Source organism: Cavia porcellus, unplaced genomic scaffold (assembly GCF_034190915.1).
Source record: "Cavia porcellus strain 051 isolate PalLab524CR breed Dunkin Hartley unplaced genomic scaffold, mCavPor4.1 scaffold_18, whole genome shotgun sequence".
NCBI classification, from domain to species: domain Eukaryota; kingdom Metazoa; phylum Chordata; class Mammalia; order Rodentia; family Caviidae; genus Cavia; species Cavia porcellus.
The window spans coordinates 38,033,625-38,055,817 of NW_026947501.1; the positions used below are offsets into that span (position 1 = coordinate 38,033,625).

At 44.0% G+C, this 22,193-nt stretch overlaps 1 protein-coding gene, 1 long non-coding RNA gene and 1 other non-coding gene across 7 annotated transcripts in view; 1 reads left to right on the forward strand and 2 right to left on the reverse strand.

Moving 5' to 3' along the window:
• Positions 1 to 517: 517 nt before the first annotated feature.
• On the forward strand, positions 518 to 3,927 carry LOC134471499 (uncharacterized). Of its 2 annotated transcripts, none has more exons than XR_010040949.1 (2): positions 518 to 967; positions 2,976 to 3,927. It is a non-coding gene; the product is annotated as an uncharacterized LOC134471499 (long non-coding RNA). The 2 variants fall into 2 exon arrangements; XR_010040948.1 differs by having other exon boundaries at positions 518 to 939.
• Positions 3,928 to 4,762: 835 nt separating this feature from the next.
• LOC111756584 (small nucleolar RNA SNORA64/SNORA10 family) lies at positions 4,763 to 4,888 on the reverse strand. The gene has a single exon (XR_002791011.1). It is a non-coding gene; the product is annotated as a small nucleolar RNA SNORA64/SNORA10 family (small nucleolar RNA).
• Positions 4,889 to 8,574: 3,686 nt separating this feature from the next.
• The window catches only part of St3gal5 (ST3 beta-galactoside alpha-2,3-sialyltransferase 5), a 40,775-nt gene continuing 27,156 nt past the window's right edge, over positions 8,575 to 22,193 (reverse strand). For 3 of the 4 annotated variants that reach the window (XM_003468893.5, XM_063229664.1, XM_063229663.1), the window contains exons 4-7: positions 15,323 to 15,666; positions 12,368 to 12,554; positions 10,808 to 10,966; positions 8,575 to 9,791 (exon numbers count right to left, since the gene is read on the reverse strand). In XM_003468893.5, the coding sequence (XP_003468941.1) occupies positions 9,543 to 9,791; positions 10,808 to 10,966; positions 12,368 to 12,554; positions 15,323 to 15,666 (939 nt within the window). In that variant the 3' untranslated portion in view covers positions 8,575 to 9,542. The remainder of the gene's footprint in view (positions 9,792 to 10,807; positions 10,967 to 12,367; positions 12,555 to 15,322; positions 15,667 to 22,193) is intronic. The other variant, XM_063229665.1, reaches the window with a different exon arrangement.

Consider the following 22,193-nt stretch of genomic DNA (forward strand, 5'->3'; position numbering starts at 1 on the left):
AATCCTCTACTGGATTTTTCTTTCTTTTTTTTTTGGTACTGGGGATTGAACTCACAGCCTTGCACTTGCCAGGCAGACGCTTACGCTGCTGAAGTAAATCCCCAGCTGGAATTTTCTTTTTCAAGATTGCTCTGGCTAATGGGATTTTCTTGTATTTCCAGATGTATTTTTTGAGGAGCTTGTCCATTATTGCAAACAGGCAGTCAGAATTTTTATAGGAATTACACTGAGTTTATAGATCAATTTTGGATTACCATCATCGTAATATCGTTTTTTGATCTATGAGCATGAGAAAGTCCTGTTTGTCTTTTTAAGTTTCAACAATATTTTATAATTTTGAGTATAAATTTTGTACTTCTTTTGTTAAACATTTTAAACTATTGTATTTATCTTGACGTTATTGCAAATGGAACAGTGCCTCAATTTCATTTTAGTTTGTTCACAGCAACCAAAATTACATTTCTACTGTTTAGAAATATAATTGATTTTTGTACATTGACCTTGTATCCTGCAAACCTGAATTTTTATTAGCTTAATAATTTTTAGTGGATTCCTCAGTATTTTCAACGTACGAGATCGAGTTAACTGAGAATGGGACCATTACATTCCCTTCCCAATTGGGTTGGCTTTTCTTGTTATTTTCTTGCCTAGTTGCCCTGGCCAGACTCTAGTACTATGCTGACTCGTTGTGGTAGGAACAGATGTCCTTGTCTTGTTTCTGAACTTCGGAAAAAAAGCATTTAGTGTTTCACTCTTCAGTGAAATCCTGTTAGCTGTGGACTCTTCCCAGGTGCCGTTTATCTGGATGAGGAAATGGAGGTCTTCATTGGAAGGGTTCCGGCAGCTTGGTGAGCACGAAGGAGGCAACATCCCGAAGGAAGTGGACATGCTGGCGGAGGCTCTGGAGACTTAACGGGAAGCCTCACTACAGATCGGGGTGTAAGAATAAGAAAAGGCCTTATCAGGGGTATGGCTCTCCCAGGAAATGCTCATAGGGAGCGGGAGAAAAGAAAGGATTAAGGTCAGAGACATCGCGGGGAGGAGCCCAAGGAGCAGTGGGCTGAGAAGGAGCAGCTCCGGCTGGTGCAGGAGGAGAGAAGCCCCAGCCCCACCTGCTGGCCAGGCTGTGGTGTCAGCGGGCTGCGCCCTGCAGAGCGGCAGGCCAGAGAGCTGCACACACAGCTTCTTCACAGCAGGTGGCGCTGCGGACCGTCTGACAGCCACTCGGCTTTTCTGCTTTTCATTGAAAAGAAAATGTGAACTGAGGGCCTACTGAAGCCTTATTTAACAGAAACCGAAGGATTGTGCCTGGTCCCAACCATGCAGGAGCGAGGAGGCAGGGATAGAGCTGGCTCCTGGCCCCTGCGCCTGTCCCCCCCCCCCCTTCCAAAGAAGCATCTGGAATAGTGGCTGGCAGGTCTTCCTTAGTTTCCCCCTCCGTTCTCTGCCATCCTAACATCTAATTTTGTCAAGTTTGCTAGGCTTCTTTCCCCTGTATTCTGAAACTCCAGGACGATGTAACTGCAGTTCTTTATTTTTCTTTCTTTTCTTTTGAGATAGGATCTCACTATGTAGCCCAGACTGGCCTGGAACTTGCCATAATCCTGCCTCAGTCTCTTGAGTGTTGGGATTACAAGTGTGTGCCACCAGGCCCAGCTGGAGTCCATTTGTTTTCTGTTATAAGCTCAAAAACCCCAAATGTGCTGTACTTATTATAACTTGTTATCTTCCTGTAAAACTTGTTTAATTGCCAGTTAAGTTGCAACCTTGTAACAAACACCCCTTGTAACCGCTCCCTGCCTGCCTGGTTTCTGTAACTGTTTGTTCCGCCTCCCTGGTTTCTTTTATGGGGACAAACTGATCCTAAGACCCTGACCCCGCCCCTTGCGGCTTGCTACTTTACAACTCCCTGCAGCCCCTGGCTCACACACTTTCCTGCCTGCCATTTGGGACAGTGTTGTCGCTGAGCTCAGCTAATAAAACGGTTTTTAAAATTTTTTGGAATCCATCATTTTTCTGCCCATATCATTTGCAGCCTGTCATCAGGCTCTAGCTGGGACTTTCTGAAGGCGTCAGGATTCAAATTGGCCTTACAAGCTGGGGACATTGGTGTACACCTGTAATTCCAATACTTTGGGAGGCCGAGGCAGGAGGATTGCAAATTCAAGACCCCTTTGGACAATTTAGCAAGAGCCTATCCCATGATAAAATAGAAAAGGGCTCAGCGGTGGAGTGCCCCTGGATTTGATCCTCAATACCACAAAAACAAACAAACAAATAAGTAATGGTGGCCGTACTGGAGGAGCAGGGAGGAGCTAGCACTGTCTTAGGGTCAAAGCGCCGGGAGCTGGGCTTAGCAGTATCTAAGATACAACAAAGAGTGTTTGTCTAGAGCTGTGGGCAGAGTTTGCACAAGTGATGTTCAGAACAGAACGCCCTGCCAGAACTGCAGAACTGAGCTCCTGCAGAAGGGCCCATATTCCAGGACTCGGTATGTTTAGTGTGTAGAAAGTAAAGCCATCCCTGCGCTGATTTCATTTCTCAGTTTTGGGAAGTGTGGCGTCTGCCCACAGTAGATGGTCTCACAGGGCCTCTGTCTTGTCCTCTGCAGACCCCGAGCCAGATGATGGTAACACACAGGGACCCATGACCTGATGGGGGACAAGTAGCCAGTGTGCTACTCCTTGGACACCCAACTTTGGGTTGTGGCTTCAAAATACTTCTCTGGCTCCTTCTCTCTTGCAGCACGTTGTGTCCTCTTGACAGGGGGTCTGCATTTTCCCAAGGTGTCCTGGGGACAGCTGTTGGCTCTTGGAATGCAAGTTTGTTACCCAAAGGAGGTTGCCGATCTCTTTATTCTGATAGAAATTGTCAGAAAAGCCATGGGAATGAAAAGATGACCTAAACATGTTTCTTCTTTTTATTTCCTGTTTCAGAGTTAAGTAATATATAAAATTTGGCCTTCTTTTTTTCAGGATTATTTGCTTGGGTGATAAGGATGACCCTTCATTTCTGCAAGAAGGAGTGACTCCAATAAAAAAGAACAAGGCTGTGGTGACCTTCATAATCTCAGAACCATTATTGAAACCTCCTGTCCTCCTGAAGAGTGAGCGTCCTTTCTATTGGGGGAAAGCTGAGCCCACGTACAGGACAGGAAGTGAATGGGGTCAGGAGAAAGGAGAGGAAAAGAAGGACAGGACTGGCTGTCCGTGCAGAGGTCTGGGGAAAATTCTGGAGACAGTCTGCTTTAGGCCGAGATAGAAGTGTTCAAGACACCAGTAACGGTGACTCCAAATGTCTTGGGATAAAAACATAGATCATGAAGAACAAATACATAAACAATGGCTATGGTGAGCGTACGTCCAAAGGCAAAATCAGGGCCTTTTGGTTGGCTTGCTGGCTCCTGTTCCAGATGAGCAACACCAAGTTAATGTGCTTGGACCCAAAAAGCAGTATTTGTCTGGAAGCAAGGGGCCGGGCCAGTTGGTTTCTCCATTCCTCTCCTATCATGAGATGAACAGTGGCCACCGTGGCAGAGCTGGGAAGTTTAGCAAGGGGACAAAGACCTTGAACCTTTTGACCAATCCTTAGCTGGCCCCTGGGATCGCAGCACTCATGATGTTCTTGAAGAGATGATAAGTATGCAGACAAAAGCCACAGGCACAAGACAGAGAGGAAAAGGCCACTGATAAAACATTCCACTTGACTGAGTCCAAGACTCTTGCTTTAGGTTAGAACCTAGTTTCACGTGTGTGTGCGTGCACGTGACATGCTCCCTGTTGCCTATGTCCCTGCCACCACATGAGAATACAGCAAAAAGACAGCCATGGAGTGGGTCCTTACCAGACACCCAGTCTGCCAGTCCTTGATCTTGAACTTCTCAGTCTCCAGAAGAGGGAGAAATAAATTTCTGTTGTTTATAAGCCAGCTAGCCTCTGTTACCTGTTATAGCAGCTTGAATGAACTGAACTTCGTGTGTGTGTGTGATTTTGAACTTACTTATTCCTCATCCTGAAGATCATACAGGGGGACCAGACAGCTGCACAATGAAACCCAGTCTTAAGAGACTTTTGTTCAGATCAGGGATTTAGCTCAACAGCATAAGTGCCTGCCTGGCAAGCGTGAGGTCTTTAGTTCAATCCCTGGTACCAAAAAAAAAAAAAAAAAAAAAAAAGTAGAAGACTTGTTCATCACACTTTAAAAAGAGTGATGCATAATTAAAAATCATCAGATCTTTAGTTATTACCATTTTTTTTTGGTACTAGGAATCAAGCTCTGGACCTTGAGCTTACCAGGCAGGTGCTGTGCTGCTGAGCTATATCCCTGGCCCAGTAATTACCATTTTTATTTATTTATTTATTTATTTATTTTTTGTCTTTTTCCTTTTTATCAGTACCAGGGATCGAACTCACGACTGCCTGCTTGCAAGGCAGGCGCTTATGCCGCTGAGCTAAACCCCCAGGCCCTGTAATTACCATTTTTTAAAAAAAATTTTTAAAAAGCCATGGGTGGCAGCAAAAAAGAAAAAAAAAAAAAAAAAGCCGACCAACATGTAATTCAATGAAGGTATATTCTGTTGGTTTCCAGATCCCATATAATAAACTCATTACAATGGCTCGTAGAACAGAGGTTCTTATTCAGGAGTTTCCCTGTTAAAGTCCAAAACTCTGACTTATACTCTGGTCCACCTGGGAATGCTCAGGTAAGGGGGGGTTGCACACCCATTTTATTTTATTTTATTTTCCCACCCCCAGACCAGAAGCTATGTTGCACTCCTAGGAACAGAGAGGCCACTTGGGGCAGGTCTGTCGAGCATTAGGAGGGCCGCACACCCATTTTATGAACTTCAGCAGTAAGTCAGTTTTCCAAAATGTATCAATATGTGTACAGCTTTAAATGTGTAGTTTTTGGCATATTCTTTAATAAGAATATCATTTAACTAGGAAAATCACATACAGAAAAAGTGATTGCATCTGTTACTCTTAGCATAAAGGTCTCCTTCAATAGAGAATCTAGGTTCAAGATTCATTATGTTTGATCTCAGTCCTTCTATAAATTCCATTGGAGACATAAAATCAAAACATTTTGACAAGGCGAGGCCTTGTTACAGTGCTGTAGATGGGGTGAAGGGTAAAGCTGCCAACCAAGAGTTTGTAACTTAATCATCTCCTCAGGGCTGACAGTTTTTTCTCAATTCAGTGGGCAGTCTGATATCTGATGAGTAATCATGGGTGATTATAACAAAACCACTTTTTCCTTTGCCTGCTGTTCTCGATCAGCCTTACCAGGCCCTCGTCACACATGCTCATCTAGCCCTGCCACGCTACTTACTGCCTGGCAATTTAAGCTGTAAAAATTTAAGCTTTCTTATCGTGGATCTAACATCTTAAATGAACTTGTCACTAATGTCAGCTTTCCTGGAACTTTCTTCCTAAGTGAAGCGTAAGCCTGGTAAGACAGGGCAGAGTGGAAATGCATTGTTCCTGTAGAACTTCCAGGTTTTTAGCCCACAGCAATGTCTTCCTCATCCACACTCACTGCCTGTGATCCATCGTGGTTGGAAAACATGAAATGGAAAATTCCAGAAATTAAACCATTTATATATTTTAAATGTTTTATCACAGTGTACTGTCAGAATTATTAAGTTTTAGTGTCTAGTTTATAAATTAAACTTTATTGTATTGTAGGTACAGGAAAAACGTGTATATATAGGGATTATTACTCTTAAATGATTTCAGACCTCTGCTGGGGTCTTGGGTTGCAACCCTAACAGATTAGGGGGCTTTTGTACAGCTATTAGAATAACTGCTGGGGAGTATCTACTGAGTAGTCAGTCTCTTGATGTTTTCTGGAAATTCATTTCTTTGACATTTGCAGCTCTACAAAGGCTATAACCACTGCCAAGTTGTGGATGGTAGCCTGGTACAGTATGAGACTTGATATCTCACCTCTTCCAGACGGAAGAAAAATCTAAACTTTTCTTTCCTACATGGTTTATTTGCAAATTTTAAAAATTTGCTTTTGAAAAAGTTATCACTTAAAGTACATTGCATATTCGTTCCACTGTACCACTTGGATATGGTCGTATTTGTTCCTTGCTAAATGGATTGCAATTGAATGTTGGGAATTAGTCAAATCTAATTATTCAGATAATGAAAGTTAAGCTACTAAGACTGCAGTTTCATCTTGGAGAACATTAACTGTTAGTCAATAAGATGCATGTGTGTGTTTATGTGCTAATGAATAGTCCTCCTGCCCAATTTAGTTGTCTTCTATTTAGTGTTGGTTACCCAACCCAGAGGAATAACTTGCTTCATAAATGCAAATCCATGCTGTGCAAAAACAGCAAGGAATACAGGAAATCAGAGAACAATCAGAAGGTTGGGAGCTGTGCCCTCAAAGGCAGAGGTGGGAAGCGGCACGTGTTTGTGAGTGCCCCTGCTGGAGCGGCATCTGCGTTCCTCTCATCTGATAGCTGAGTGCGTGTTCCTCAGGTTGGCCCTCCGCACAGGGCTGGTGCTCTGGAAGAGGGAACTTGTCCTGTGAGTAACAACTCAGGGTTCCTTGTTCCATGTTTGTATGAAGGGAAGGCTCAAGGGACCACAGTTAATTGCTATGCGCAAGTGTCCTAATGGCTTATTTCTTCCCAAAGGGAATTCTGTTAAATTCTTTCTCAGTCTCAATGGACTTACTGATGTGTCCCAAAGAATGGATGAAAATGTAACCTACCCTTGTATACTTAAACCTAACAAAGAGGAGATTATAAACTGCTATCCTGTAATCTTCCTATAATGCTGATCTTGAGACAGTTAAAAAGGCAGTCTTGGGACAGGGAGGTAGTTCAGCAGCACAGTGCTCACTTGGCAAGTATGAGGCCCTGAGTTCAAGTCCTGGGACCCCCCCCTCAAAGGGCAATTTTTATAATCCCCTCTTATGTAGTCTTATGGTTTAGGGTCCCCCAAAAATCTGTGTTGAGAGGTGGGGGCTTTCAGAAGGTGACTGAGTCATGGAGTACTGTAGTCATCAGTAGATCAATCCATAGATGAGTTCATGGTCTGATGTGCTGTAAGGAGATAGCACATTTCTTTGGGTCTTCCTGTTCTGCTTCCTGGCTTCCATGGATTTTTCTCTGCCTCCCACTATTCCATTTCTGACTTGGAGCCAGCTGACTACGGACTGAACCCTCCAAAACTGTAAGCCCAAATAAACTCTTTTCCTTTAGTTGTACACATCAGGTACTTTTGTCCAAGCAATGAAAAGTGGTCCATATATGTAGCAAGAGACCAGAGTGCTTGGGTTAAAATATAGCAAATCAAAATGATTTGTTAGGCTGTGAAAAAGTTAGGCTAGACTGACCATTGCTTTTTTAAAAATCTGTTATAACTAAGGCCACTTTTGCCACTCAACCCATTAGTGACCAAGTCATTATTCTACAAGGAAAGTTCAGTCATAAAAACTGGTTTGGCAGCTTATTTTAAGTAACAGTTCCAACAAATGAGGGGACCCCCTACAATCTGTGGAAGCAGACACCGCCAATGCCTTATTTGCATGTTTTTGGGAAATAAAAAGTCAGCATGTGATACAAAAGGATCCATGCGGAAAGCAAGGCAAGAGCTAGGCTACTGAAGTTGTTTTATAAGACCCCAGTTCACCTCAGTCTAAATACACGGATATTTTATAAGGATACATTTATCCCAGTTCCAGCAGCATTTCCTAAAGTCAGCTTAGGTTCCCTGAGAGAGTACAGCCTCTAAAGGAAAAACCAACAAACTAAAACTCATCCAACTTCTCTGTGGCTCAAAGTCCAGCAATAGCCTAGAACGCAGAGCAGGTGCCTGCAGTCTCCCAAGGCGCCTCGACACCAGCAATTCCATCTGTGTAGGAGGGTGGTGGAATGCTGTTAGGGTGACAGTGGGACCTGTTACTGCAGCCCAGCTTCAGGACAGCCTGAGGCGGCAGGAGAAGTCTGTTCTCAGAAAAGTAGGTGTCGGACTAGGCAAGGGGGAAACAAAGTAGGTATTCCCAGCAAAAATACCAAAGTGTTAGAAGTCTTGAAAGGTGATCTTGGGTCAACCTCTATAGGCTAGGGAGCTCCAACAAAGGTCTAAACGTCTCTGCTGTGTTTACTTATTTAGGGCATGTACTTACTATTTGTGAAGAGGTAGAAGTTGGGAGATGTGCACTAAACAACAGAAAGTTGGGACAGACAGAGCTGGGGACAAGGGACCTGAGTCTGTGGGTACCAGTGAAGAGCAGCTATCACATTAAGAAAGTTTTCTGAGGAAGTTTCAACTGCTGCTGTTATTATTAAAAACATGTGAGCTTCTCCAGTTAACCCCCAAGGGCTGAATGGAATCAGCCAGGCCCCCGTCTGAGCCCCTGGGAAACCGTGGTCCATCTTCCTGAGTCTCAGTTTTCAAAATGAAGTCATATAGCTGGTGTGGATCCATATAACTACATCTGTAGCTGTCTGGGTTCAGGAGGCTGCAGGGAGGGCTCTACTTAGCAGCAGCATCCAAGGAGAATGTTTTAGGTAGACTTAGAAACTTTTCATAAAATACACAAACACTCAAATTAACCAGACCACAAACTCCTCAAAGCTTTTATTGTTGTTTTTCTATTTTGTTTCTTGTACCAGCATATTATCTGGCACACACTGCCAGGTGGGCATTCAAGATTCTGGGGTTTTTAAAAATCAGCAATTTGTAACACTGTGGGGATTGGATTTCAGTGTTTCAGAAACTCTGATTATTCCTGGAAAGGGTTTATTTCCCTTGACTCTGCAAAGCGAGGCTTTGTCCTCATCTTTTAAACCACCTCAGACAGACAGTGGAACATCTTAGATAACACTTAAATATTTTGGAAAGGCAATAAAAAAATTCTCAAGAAATTCAAATGCCTTCGCAATTGCTGGGAAGACTGTGGCTTCTGCATCCTGGAACAGCTTCACAGTACTCGGAGGACACTTGGGGATAAGGGGTTACCAGGACAGCTCCCTGATTGATTCTGCAAGTCTTCTGGTGGAGGGGGGACTAACAGGCGAGGACCCTGAACTTGTCCAACTGGCCCCAGGCCTCCTACAGCTGCCAGTGGTTTAGTGACTGGAAACACTGCCCCCTTGGGTTCCACCAGAAAGAGCAGCAAGGGCCAATCAGGCATTCAGGGGCATCAACAAAGGAGGGGGTGAGGCCCCCTCTCCTCCCACTTCATTACCTGGCATTCGATGTGAATGCTGCATGGACAGAGTTCTCACTGGTTAAATTATTTTCTTAAAATGAACATCATCTCACATGGTTCTCTTGGGAAAGTCTTTTCAACTCCGTTCTTAAATGTAGTCTATAAAATGTTGTGCAAAAAACAAGTGCTGTCTTCAAATAAATAGAAAAAAAGTGGGAAGAGCTAAACTTTGTCTTTGTTTTCTTTAAATTAAAAGTTAAAAATACTAGCTGCACTTTAAAGTATTTGCAGGATGAAATACATCCAGAAGACGATTCAGAACAGTCCTCAGTCCCCACTGCAGTTTCCGGAGAGTTCTGCCTTGTTCAGAATTCACAGTGGATGCCCCCGCTGAGGTCTGTCACCACGCCCTCTTTGACCAGCTTCTGGAGGAACTTGGTCTCCGTTGTCACATTGTGCATCGTCTGCCAGTTCATAGCAGCCATGCACAGATTGTCAAAGTAGTGCAAAGGTGTTCTGGGTTGACTGAGGTCGTAGCCAAAACCCGCCAAGCTGACCTCATCACACAGATGTGTGGCTAACACCACGGCAATAATGCCAATCGTGGGGATGTTCTGAAAAAGAACACAGAGACCAACATTAGAAAGAAAAAAAAACATTTTAAAAGAATTTGCTGCTTTGCAGGTACTGGGTATGTTATGCAGTCATAAATCCAATTTTATACATCATGTATTTTGCCTATCAGAATTTTAAAGCTTACCACTGCATACAAGTCAGGAATCTCTCAATGTGGTCTGACATGTGAATAATTTTAACAAACACCTCAAGAAGGTGTGTTCTTATGCTAAGCGTTAGCATTTTAAGGTGTTTTTTCTAAAGCTTCTTCTACCCACTGACACCAAACTTTTTTCTTTTTAAATTCACAGGCCTAACTATGGTATTTAGACCAGGAAGCCAATTATATAATAAAGGCATCACCACTCTGCCCCCTGGTGGCCGCACGGCTAATTGCAGGTTAATAATCTAAAGAACCGGACAACCCAAAGCATAACGATTTACATATACAGCCACAAAATAAAATTATGTGGGTAATTTTGAAATTGGTGGTGCATGCCTGTAATATTAGCACTTGGGAGGCTGAGGCAGGAAGTCCAGTGAGTTTGAGGCCACCCGAGCTACACAGTGAAATTGCCTTAAAAAAAAAAAAAAATCCCAGTATATAGACCACAGTACACTGACTTTAGTAGCATTATTTATAAAGTAACCATAAACATCAAGTCTTATCGGAGAAAAACCACAGAGTTAAAATGTAAATAACTTTTCAGACCAACAAAATGCCTTTTATTGTCCTACAGTTAAGCAGTCCTGGAGTAAGAATACCTTAACATCTTCGTGATCTAAGTGTCTACATACCAACTATACCAAAGGGCAGAGGTAGGGGAGAATTAAACCATGAGGAGCCAGGAAGCCAAGGTGCAGAAGGATAAACACACATGGGGTGTCTAACTGATAACTAACTTTCTCACTGCAGATGCTGTGGCTCTACAGTTGAGCCCCCTTGAATTCTGAACATGACTCCCTTTGGAGGAAAAAGGAGAATACAGTTAACTTTGAATAGTGACAAAAATACCTTATCTCGGCCCCAGAACCTTGACTGAGGCTCTGAGTACTGAAGGATGTCAAAGGCAGTCTCTTTGATAATAACTGGATTCAAAATCCTGAAGTGTTTTGGCTGTAGTGGGATTTTTTCAGCCACCTGCTTCCAAAAGAAGAGTCGGATCCAAAATGGCTAAGGAGAGAGAGCGCACACAATCATTTGGGAGAGTTAATAAAATTCACCCCTCAGCAGAGGATTAGAAAGTATTCCCTGCTAATAAGATCAAGGTCATGGGCACAACCCCACGTAGCCCTGTGCCCAGTATTTTGCAACATAGTCTTTAAGATCTGTGGAAATCCAGCACCTTAGCTCAAAAAAGTAACCCTGAAAGATACAATTTACAGAGGTGGCCCTGGACAAGGAAAGAAATTATATACTCAGTTTATTTGTGGAAGAAATTCCTCAGGAAGACTTTTCTTTTCTTTTTTTTTTTTTTTTCCATTTTTATCGGTACCAGCAATCGAACTCACAACCGCCTGCTTGCAAGGCAGGTGCTTATGCCGCTGACCTAGATCCCCAGCCCCTAGGAAGACTTTTCAAGGTCTACAGCTATTATTTTGCCCAATGAATAAATCCAATTTAGGGTGTTCAGTATTGAGTGCCCTCCCAGAGGAGGCCGCCTTGCATCCTTTCTACATTGACTTTATTTTCTAATCCTGTAAGGTTGCTAGGCAACTGGCTATAAATCACTGCGTATGTACCTCATTTTCCTACTACAATGTCTGCTCAGTAGAAAACCCAGAAGACCATAACCTGTACAGAATCAAGCTTTGAGATGTCAATTTGCCATCACACAGAGAGTATGTGAAAAGTCTATAGTGTGCCCCAGGAGTTTCTCAGGCAGCTAATTGGTGTCCAGGCCTACAAATGCACACATGCGCTTCCAGAGCTGAGTGCTGATTGGGTGAAGCAATGTAACCAATTACTGCAAAGACTAACAGAAGGAAGTTGACCCAGTGAGGGCCATCACCTCCACATCTGCCCCACTGGAACACTGTGTGTTTAGTCCAACAGGGACCACTGACTAAAGTATTTTGGAGAAGGTCTTTGGGATTTGATGTATTTTCTTCTGAATATCTTAAAAATTACTTACATTTATCAAAGTAAATCTCATTTCTGCAACTAACCAAAAGCCATGCAATTCTAGGTCTGGAGGGTAAGGTGGTGTCCAACCTCAATAATAGGAATTTTGGTACCAAAGTTGATAATCCCATTAAGTAGTGATCACTATTTTTACATAGGGCTCTAAGGTTCTGAAACTAATTCACAGCAAAGAGTTCTGAGAGATTTCTAAAATGAGGGTGGTTATCATCAGAAAAAACAACACAAAAGTGTGCCTCCTGGGCCAGGGGTATAGCTCAGTGGCACAGCACCTGCCTGGCAAGTGCAAGGTCCTGAGTTCCATTCTTCAAAAAAAAAAAAAAAAAAAAGTATGCTTCCCATTGTGCATTTAAAAACAAAAGTCTGTAAACATAATTAAAAACCCCTTCATTTTACAAAGACACACTTGATGGATGAATCTCTAGTGCTTACCAGGGTTTCACGTTTTAGCATTGCTTGAAGCCAACTGAAATCAACACTCTTAAATAGAACAGTGACAAACAAGTCGTTCGCATAATACTCAGCGTCGGACAGCGGTGCCCCCTCTGGATAGGTCATCCTTATAGTAGTTTTATTTCCAACATGCTCGGAATATCCCTCCACTGGCGCACTGTTTAACCTATTTAAACAAACAGGGAAAAGACACACTGACAAAGCCAGCCACCCGCCTTCTCACCGCACCCCACAGTATCCCATGCATGCTCTCCCATTCTTTAGGACCAGGAACTAGGACGTGGTTGGGGTAGCCGACTTTCCCATCAGTCTTGTCACCCGGCTCTGTCCTTTCCAGGTATTTGGTGAATGCGGCTCTGTCCACGCGCAGTGCTCAGAGCTACCTGTGGAATGGCAAGCGGCTCTGACTTGCCCCGACATTTAAGTCAATGCAAACATGTTACACCTCAGCTATTCTCAGTGCCAGTGAAGTTTCCTTGGAAATCTCACTGTGCTCAGACAATCAGTGGTTCTGGTTAGGATTTCAAAAAGGTAATGGGAATGAAAAATCTGAAGCCAGAGCGAGGCGGATACTAACTGCAGTCCTTAGGGGTTGCGGGGCTGGGGTGGGGTGATGGCGCTGAGCCTCAGGTGGGTGACTCAGTTTTAAGGCAAAGACTTGGGGCATTGTGGTGAAGGCTTCGCAGCGGTGGCAGTGTTAAGAGACTCTTAAGAGCTCTCCCCAAAGTAGCACCACTCACCCAGTTACACTCTTGAAATCTCAAGAAAGTGTGTTTGTTCCTTGACATTACCACTCTCGGAGTAACGTTTCTTTTTTATCCACTGGTCCCTGCCTTTGTTTATGACACTGGCCAGCTAACACGTGGGTGTCACCGGGTTATTCCCAGGGACAGGGATGAGAAAGCACTTCCTGCTCCACACAGCAACACCCACGCAAGGCAGCTGCCACAGCTGCCACCCGACCTCCCCGGCCCTGTAGTCCCGGCCCACATGGACCCTGGGCTCCACTCCTGATCTGTGGCCTAGGGCTTATCACTTCCCAATGCCTGGTTCTCTCTTCAGAACACCTTGCACTCTCCTTCTGCTCCTGGCTGAACTCTCAGCTGCCTGCACATTCTTCAGGAATGGCTGCAGGCACAGCTGAGCCTCCTCCTCTGCAATCTGCTCCCCCTCTGAGTGCTTTACACCTGTCAAAGCATTTGGTCTCCAAGGGAACCCTGGAGGGGGGACTGCTCCTCCTCTCTTTTATCTCACAGATGAAGAAACAGAGCAACAGGAGTCCATTCCAAATCACAAAGGTAATATGTGAAGACATCATCACTTTTACACTCAAAATGTTCAAAATGGATCTTGTCATCATTGTCTTCTAATCAGAGACATTTCTCTGTTCTCCATTTGACAGCAAATCTATTAATGCCTTAGACCCCAAGCTAGAAATCCTGCTGTCTGGGGACACTTGCTGTAAAACCAGCAGAAAGTCTTGTGGTCTCCTTTTTCAATGTACCTCTCAGACTGACTGTCATCAGCCATTACTCCCTCCCCGTGTATCACCCCACACACTTCGCACCCCAACTGCAGTGCCCTCTAAATCCAGGCCTCTGAGCCTGGACTGACAGACTGACAGACTCTCTGTCAGTCCACCTATGTACTACTGCTGGACAAACTGGTTAGGACCCAACTCATCCCTATGATGGAGACAAGTAACCTACTACAGAGTTATCAGGAGCCTGAAAAAAATCCACCCACTCTCAAGACAAACATTTTTTTTTTTTTTTCCCCTTTTGGTCTTTTTTGAGACAGAGTTTTGCTAAGCAGTTCAGGCTGGCTTACACTCACTTTGTAGCCCAGGCTGGCCTGGAACTTGCAGTGATCCTGCCTCAGTCTCCTAAGTGCTGGAATTACAAGCATGCACTATCACACCAGGCCAAGAGTGTATTTTAAAGAACTTCTCCAGGGAAATAATCAGAGGTATACATATGGGTAAGAATATGCAAAGCATTTTCACAACAACCAAGAAAAATGAAAACATTCCAAATGTCCTGCTGCAGAATCATTAATAACTTACAATACTCTTATGTGAACAAATACTAAGTATATTTAATGACTTCAGAAACTATTCATAATACTAAGCTTACAGGCCAGGGATTTAGCTCAGAGGCACAGCGCCTGTCTGGCAAGCATGAGATCCCAAGTTTGACTCCCAGTCCCCCCCCAAAAAAAACCTTACAAAAATGCAAATGCAATCAGAAGTATGCATAGAGAACAAAAGTGGAAAACCAGTAAATTAGCAGTGGTTGTGGTTCTTGGTGCTGAATTTTATTCTTTCCCTTACATTTTTCTGATCTTTAATAATGAATACATTTACTTTACCTTTACAATTAGAAAAGCTTTTTTTTTTCAGTGCTGGGGTGGAATGCAAGGCCTCACACATGCCAGGTAAATGCACTACTCAAAGCTACACTCTCATTCTGAAAAACAATGTTTAAACAGCTAAATAAGAAAGAATCTAGGATGACTGCCGCTGCCTGGCGTGGTGAGTCCCAGCTCCCTGTGGACTTTCTGTCCTGGCCAGTCCTGCCTTCTAAGACCACCAGCCCTAACCCCCATCCTGAAAGCCTGGTGCCCCCAACATCGTCCCTGTCTACGTCCCCCACTTGCCCCTACCCAGCAGTCTTCCTCCACTGCTGACTCTCCCACTTCTACCCATCCTTCCAAACCTCCGGCCCAAAGCTTTTGCCCATATGCAGAATTTAGGCAGAGTCTGGATGGAGTATCTGATCACTTTTTGTTTTTCTTTGAACTTCTTAAATAGTGAGTCTCTGGAGGGTAGTGGCCCCAAACGCTTCTGGGGCCCTTTCCTCTCCCTGAAGAAACACTAAACCAGCACACTGGGCTGGATTCTGCAGGAGAAAGCCCGGTTTGAGAGCAAAGTACCTTATCACAGTGTCGAACTGGTTCAGGGCCTGGCCCAGCTCTAGTCCGTACAGGACTCCCCCGCTTCCGATCACCACACAGCGCCGACAGTGCTTGGCTTTCAAGTGTTTAGGGAAGTCGTGCTCGGGCAGTAATTCCAGGAGGGACTGGACTTTATTGGAGAGAGTGTGGAATCCAAAGGGCGGATCATACTTGTCCTCAGCCTTACTGGCTCCGGAGACCTTCTCCACGAAGGGCGGCAGGTCTACGCTATACCTGTGTGCAAATAGCCGTGCCATGGCCGTCTTCACAAATCTGGGCCGACATTCCTTTTGCAGGATTTGCTGAGCGTATCTTTGAGCTCTCTGGAATGGAATCACACCGATCTGAGTTTTAACATCTCTCCAGAATTTTGTAGATGACATGTCCTATGATGTCTGATGTAGCTCCTGAGTTGACTCTTATGTTTAACAGAGGAACACTGGCCTTTTAGTGTTAACTTATGTTCAAGGACATGAAGAAACAAAGCAACCTGGCAGAATCACAGGGAAGGAGATAAATTCCACAGGTTTTTAAAATTTTATTTATTTCACTGCACAAGCAGAGCAGCCAGGACTCCCACCTGCTACTTCTGGTTTGACACTGCACAAAGAAATTTGGAGTGAAAAAACACTTTGAAGTGTTTTAGGTTTCATAAATTTCTAACCCAAACTAGATGATGTCTAAACACATTATACCAACTGAAACAAATCAGTCACAAACAAAAAGCAGTGCATGATTTCACTTACATGAGGTCCCCAAAGTACCTCAGACTCATACAAACGCACACTAGTAATGGCTAGGAACTAAGCCTGGGAGGGAGTTGCTTTATGGGTATAGAGCTCTGGTTTTTCAAGATTAAAAAGTTCCAGAGATTTCTTTCACAACAGTGTGAATATCCTTAACACAGAGTAGCATGTGTCAATATGCTTAAGATGATAAATTTTATGTTATGCTATTTTTTTACTACAATTTTTTTAAAAAGGGGGCTTCATATTTCAGAATCTTCACTAGCAGGATAGGCAAATCACCTTCAGTCCCATCAGTGCCCTATTAACGTGGATATTGCCTGGCTTGTGATGCATGTTCTCACAGGTCAGTGATTTGTGTCAATAGGCAAGGCCAGCTGCTGAACGCCATGCTGAGGGCAAGGAACTCAGAACAAGCTGCAAATGCCTGGCCGCCCACCCACCTCCCTCTGGGCACCAGCCAGCGGGCACCACCGCCCTGTCACTCAGCATGCAGGACTCAGCTCCGCGCTGCCTGTCCTGCCTCACACACGCCTCTTCCCATTGGGTGACCGCGCGTGCGCTATATGTGTATGTACGGTGTGAAGTCCTATGTGTCTGGGGTACTTATTTTTAGGGATTTATCAGGTGTTTTGAACTCCATTAGTACCACACGATGAGGACTCTTACCATTATAGTTTCAAATGTTGCACCAACTATGTGTTTTCTCCCATCTAGTCTTTTATTTTTATTTTTTTCCTTACAGGGGGTTGAACCAGGTCCTCTGCACTGAACTCCATCACTGTTAAACAACCCCCCCATTTTTATTTTTGAGACAGGGTTTCACTAAGTCACTAAATTGCCTGGGCCTCCAGAGTGCCACCATGGCCAGCCAGTCTTATTATTTTCATTGTCTGATCCTTTTTAGGCACACGCCTATCTTATCACGGTGCAAATACTTAACAAACATAGCTTCAGAAAAGAAATAATACCCGTGAAGAGCCCACTGCCTGCACCTCCATTCTGCGAGGGAAACCCGTATTCCTGGAGCCTCAGATATGCTGCAAACCTGTGCATGTTCCCAGTCTCAGCTTCCCTGCTGACTCCTGCAGCACCTCGCAAGTCGGTCCCCCGCATCTTCACTCTGTGGGCTCCAGGTGGCATCACACAGGAGACCTGAGCTGATGTCACCAGCCTGCCGACTGTCTCTCCCTGCCCTAAAACAACAGCTCTTTCCCACAGGAGGCCACTATATGGAGAACAGTTTGCACGTCGATTGGCATCACGGTGAGGAATCAGTCAGAAACCAAGCAAATGTGCGCCATGAGCCTGTGCCCAGGGGAAGGCTCAGTCAAGCAGGTGATGCGTGGCACCGATGGGCAGAAGCAGGAGAAATGGCAGGGCCACCTGGACTACATGCGTTAATCTCCAGACTCCAGCCCTACAGGTCACAAACAGCAATTTTGAGAGACCAAAGAGCCCATGTCTTTCCTCTAGAATGGCATCCAAAATGCTCACTTCTACAGCTCTCCTCAGATAGAAAGGGATGCATGAGAAGTGCCAGATAAGACCCAGAGAAGTGGTCCCATCAACTCTTGACTGGAAAGAGGCCAGGAGCAAGCCGGTCATGTGTGCCCAGCTCCAGGATGACCAGACCTTCCCTTTAGAAATTGTATTTGGAAAGGAGTGAAATTTCATTCCATTTCTGTTCTGGCAAAGAGCTGGATTTCAGGCTTCAAATTTAATTTTCTAGACAGTGAGCAGCGTGAGGCTCTGAAGCCATCCTCCAGCTGTAACCCCTCTGGTGCCTGATTCACAGCTAAAGCTGGAAACGAAACCTGAGTGAACAGAGCTCTAAATGCCACCGGAAATGTCTAAAACCTTTTCTCCTCTTGTTTCAGCTGGCTTCAAGACACACGACAAGCTGTGAGCACGTCCCTTGGACACTCTTCTAAATGGAATCTTCATTAGCCCCCTCACTGCTCCCCTGGGAGCAAAGCTTCCTAGAAAGGAAAACGCGCTAACCCACTTAAAAGCAGACAAAATTTAAATAACTAAGCCATGGAAAGCATTCAAGGGTAAAGCACCCCAGTCAGCAGTAACCCTGGGACTTCCGGTAAGTTGAAGCCTGATCACAAAAGGGGCTCTAGGGAACAAACTTGGGTGACTGAAAGATCCCTAAGCTGTGCCGAGCCTGAGATTGTGGTGGCCTGACCCTGGGATGGGCCAGGAAGTGGTTTGATGTCCCCCTCTCCGCCTACAGAGCTCCACACTGGGAGCTAAAGCAGCCCAGGAGGACTGACGGGAATGTGATGGTGTCACCCAGATGCCTGGGATGCAGGAACTGGCGATGTTCTAAACGACATTTGTCTCAAATCCAGGAATACAAAGAAAGGTTTCAGTTCTTAAAAGTCTTCCAGGCTGAGCTTGCAGGCTGCCCACAATTAAGGAATAAATAGATGTCTGGCAGTTCCAGTTGTCAATGTGTGGCGATTTGCCATGGAAAACCACACTGTAAAAATTCACTGACAGGAACTAAAAAAGCCTAAGTCATTTTCCTTAGCAAAAGCTACCCTTTCATTTTTATTCCATAACTTTACGAATCATCCTTCTCGAAAATATAGGTCAGTGGCATAATTCTTTTTAGCAAGAGACAATGTTCTATTTATTTATTTTTAAACTTGGGACATGGGCTGGGAAGGTAGCTCAGAGGTAGAGCACTGTCTGGTGTACGTGAGGCCCTGCAAAGTAAATAAAAATACAATGAATTCAGGCGAGGGCAGAGCATTGACACCCAAGTGAGTAGACTTTGGGTCTGGAGGTAACCAAATATGGGAAAGAGCCGGCTGCCACAGCACACGTGATCTGGGCTTTGGTTACCTTTTAAAGTTTAATTTCCACTTCCACTTCTGTAAACATGGATTCTGGTCTCTTCCACCTGGCTTTGCCCTGATGCCCAAAGCATTCTGCCCAGTGCTTGGCAGAGGCAAGGATTAAGCTATTCATAGAATTAATTCACATTTAAGTTACCCGCTATTTAAACTCTGTTAAAACCAAAATAACAAAACCATGAAAAGAATTCCATAGTAACCTCAAGGAGTTAGAATCAGCAGTTGCCTGGGGCTGGGGTCAAGTTGAGGTCTGACCACAAAGGGGCTCAGGGGAATAAACCTGGGGGACTGAAAGGTCCCCAAACTGTGCTGAGACTGAGGCCCTGGTGGTGTGACCCTCTACGGTAACTGAATTGCTCTTACATGCTTCAGAGGAGTAAATGCTATGGTATCACAGATGCTATCTGTTCAGAAAGTGTCACCAGAGGTAAAATGATACTAGAGGCTGGACATTCCCACACCTGTTTAACTAGCAGTGTCATCTTGGGGAAAGCACTGGACCCTGGGCAAGGGTCATCTCCATCTCTCACTCTGGGACGTTCTAGGGCACCCAGGGGATCAGGGGAGGTGGCACCAAGGACAGAAAAAACTGATGTGGGTGCCGGAGCCCCACTTACTGACTGGTTCAGCTGGGCGTACCTCACTTGCTGCAAAGAAACACAGGATGCAGAGCATAAATGGTAAAGCCAACAGGGCCCCACTCTCCTGGCTCTGAGACTTTCTTCTGCCAATATCCCTGCAGGATCATTCAAATGGGCCCATGTGTGGAGGGTGGTAAGCATCAGATCTCTGCTGGTAGCCAGGAGCCAGAGTTTTCTTTGTAGGGAACTTGTACTGAACTCCATCTCTCTGCTATGCAGGATGTGAGGGCCACACCAACCAATCCCTCCAGCCAGGGAAAGTGAGAGATGGTTTCAGTATCTGCATCTGAACTTATGAGCAGATGTGTAGATTAAACAACCTTTTAGTGTGGATTCTAAGACCTTCCTTCCTTCTTTCCTTCCCTGCCTGGTCCCACTTTCAGCCTCATATTCTGCTGTGTGCTCTGCTCTAAATAGTAACAGGCAACTCTTCCTTTAAAAAAAATTTTTTTTTTGTGGTACTAGAGATAGAACATAGGGCTCACTGACTTATATTCCCAACCCTTTTTAAAAACTTGACCTTGAGACAGGGTCTTGCTAAGTTCCCCGGCTGGGCTCAGATTTGCAATCCTCCTGCTTCAGCTCCTGAGTAGCTAAGGTTACAGGCATGCACCACTGTGTCTGACAATTATAGGCAGTTCTTGCCATTTCTATCACCTTGCACAATTCAGAAAGAAGTGAAACGTTCTGTCAAGACTCTCTGAAAATTAGAGCATTTTGAAAGGGTCAAATATATCAAAAAGTAGTTGGGCATGGCTACTACTAATGGAGACTGAGGCAGGAGACTTGCAAATTTGAGTTCCACCTTGGCAACTTAGCAAGACTCTGTCTCAAAATTTTAAAAAAATTTAAAAAGAACTTGAGATGTAGTTCAGTAGTAAAGTACCTCTGGGTTCAATCCTGTAGAACTAGGGGGGGGGGTGGGATTTTTTTAAAAAGCCAATTTAAAAGTATCTAAAGTTATAGAATAAAACACACCGCTCTTGCCATGGTTATGGAAGTTTTTACATATTAAAATTCTGTAACTCTTCCCCTATTCTTTCCTCTTTCCCCACAAAAAAAAAAAAAAAAAAAAAAGGGACAAGAAACTGTCCCTTTATTCCTTATGTATCACTTGAATCTTTAGTGCTTTGTTTTTTTTTTTTTTTTGTCTTTTTCCTTTTCATCAGTACCGGGGATCGAACTCACGACTGCCTGCTTCCAAGGCAGGCGCTTATGCCGCTGAGCTAAACCTCCAGCGCCTAGTGCTATTTTTTAACTGGAGGAAGTAAACCTTTTAGAAACCCTTTAGGGCTGGGTTGGTTTATGTGGTGGAACATGGTTCTAGGGCTGCTCAGCTTGGTTCAGGTACTACCTCCTTTCTCTAGACAGGAAATGGGATCTGGGCAGTTTACCCTGCCCACTGGATATTCCCACCCCTCTAGCCAGTGATTGGTCAGGAGTCTTGGCTTAAGCCAATCAAGACAGGGCACTGGTACCTGTGAAGGGCTGCTGTTGGTCCAGCTGTGAACTTAGATAACTGTCTAAAATGATCAGTCTAACCTGAAGGTAATCAGTGAACTTAGATAATCAGTCAAAAATGAAGAATTTACATTCCATCCTTTGGGAAGAAGGGGAAGGAAAGCTTTATTTCAGTCATTTACAGTTGAACAGAAGAATCAGTCCTATACCTCAAAAGGATAGGAATGTACTCAATGTACATTTGAGTACTGAATGTACTCAAAGAGTTTGCTGTTAACTGTGGATAGTTCAAAGATAGAGATTATACTGTGGTTAAACTTGATACCTTCCCTCTTCTCTGTAACTTAATATACAGAAGTATATACTAACGAATGTGAAACTTTAGCACACAACTCCTCTCTCACAAGATCCTGCCAGGAAGGTGGGTGGAGAAGAAAAAGTTAAAATATGACAAAAGTTAGAATTAAGGTTTGAATAGGTTTCAAGAATCCAGACCAGGAGACGATCCAGGAAGGTAAGTCCTGAGCTAGATTTGATGTCAAAGATGCGTAACAAAGACAAAGGGTAGGAAGTGATTCCAGGCACAGAAGAAATAACATAGCAATAAAGGACAGTCTTTTTAACAAAAGGTGCTGGGACAACTGGAGAATCCATGCCAAGACATGAAACTGAATCCCAGCCTCACACTATATATGGCTCAAAGACATAAATGTATAAAACTCTAAGAAGAAAACAAGTTAGACAGTGATTTCTTAGATAAGACACTAAAAGCACAAATGACAAAAGAAAAAAGATAGGTTGGATTTCTTCAAAATTATACTCATGCTGAAAATGATCTCATTAAGCAAGTGAAAAAATCATCCAGAGAATAGGTAAAATTATTTGCAAATCACAAACTTGATGCATGGGACTACCACCTAGAATACACAAAGAATGTTTACAAGTCAGTAATAAAAAAAGGAAATAATTCAAGTGAAAATGGCCAAAGGAGTAAATTGAGTAAATATTTTTCCAGAGAAGATACACAAATGTCCAATGAGTACAGGAACAAATGTTCAACATCATTATCTATCTGGGAAACGTAAATCCAAACCCAAGGAGCTACCACTTCCTAGGACGGTTGCAGTAAATG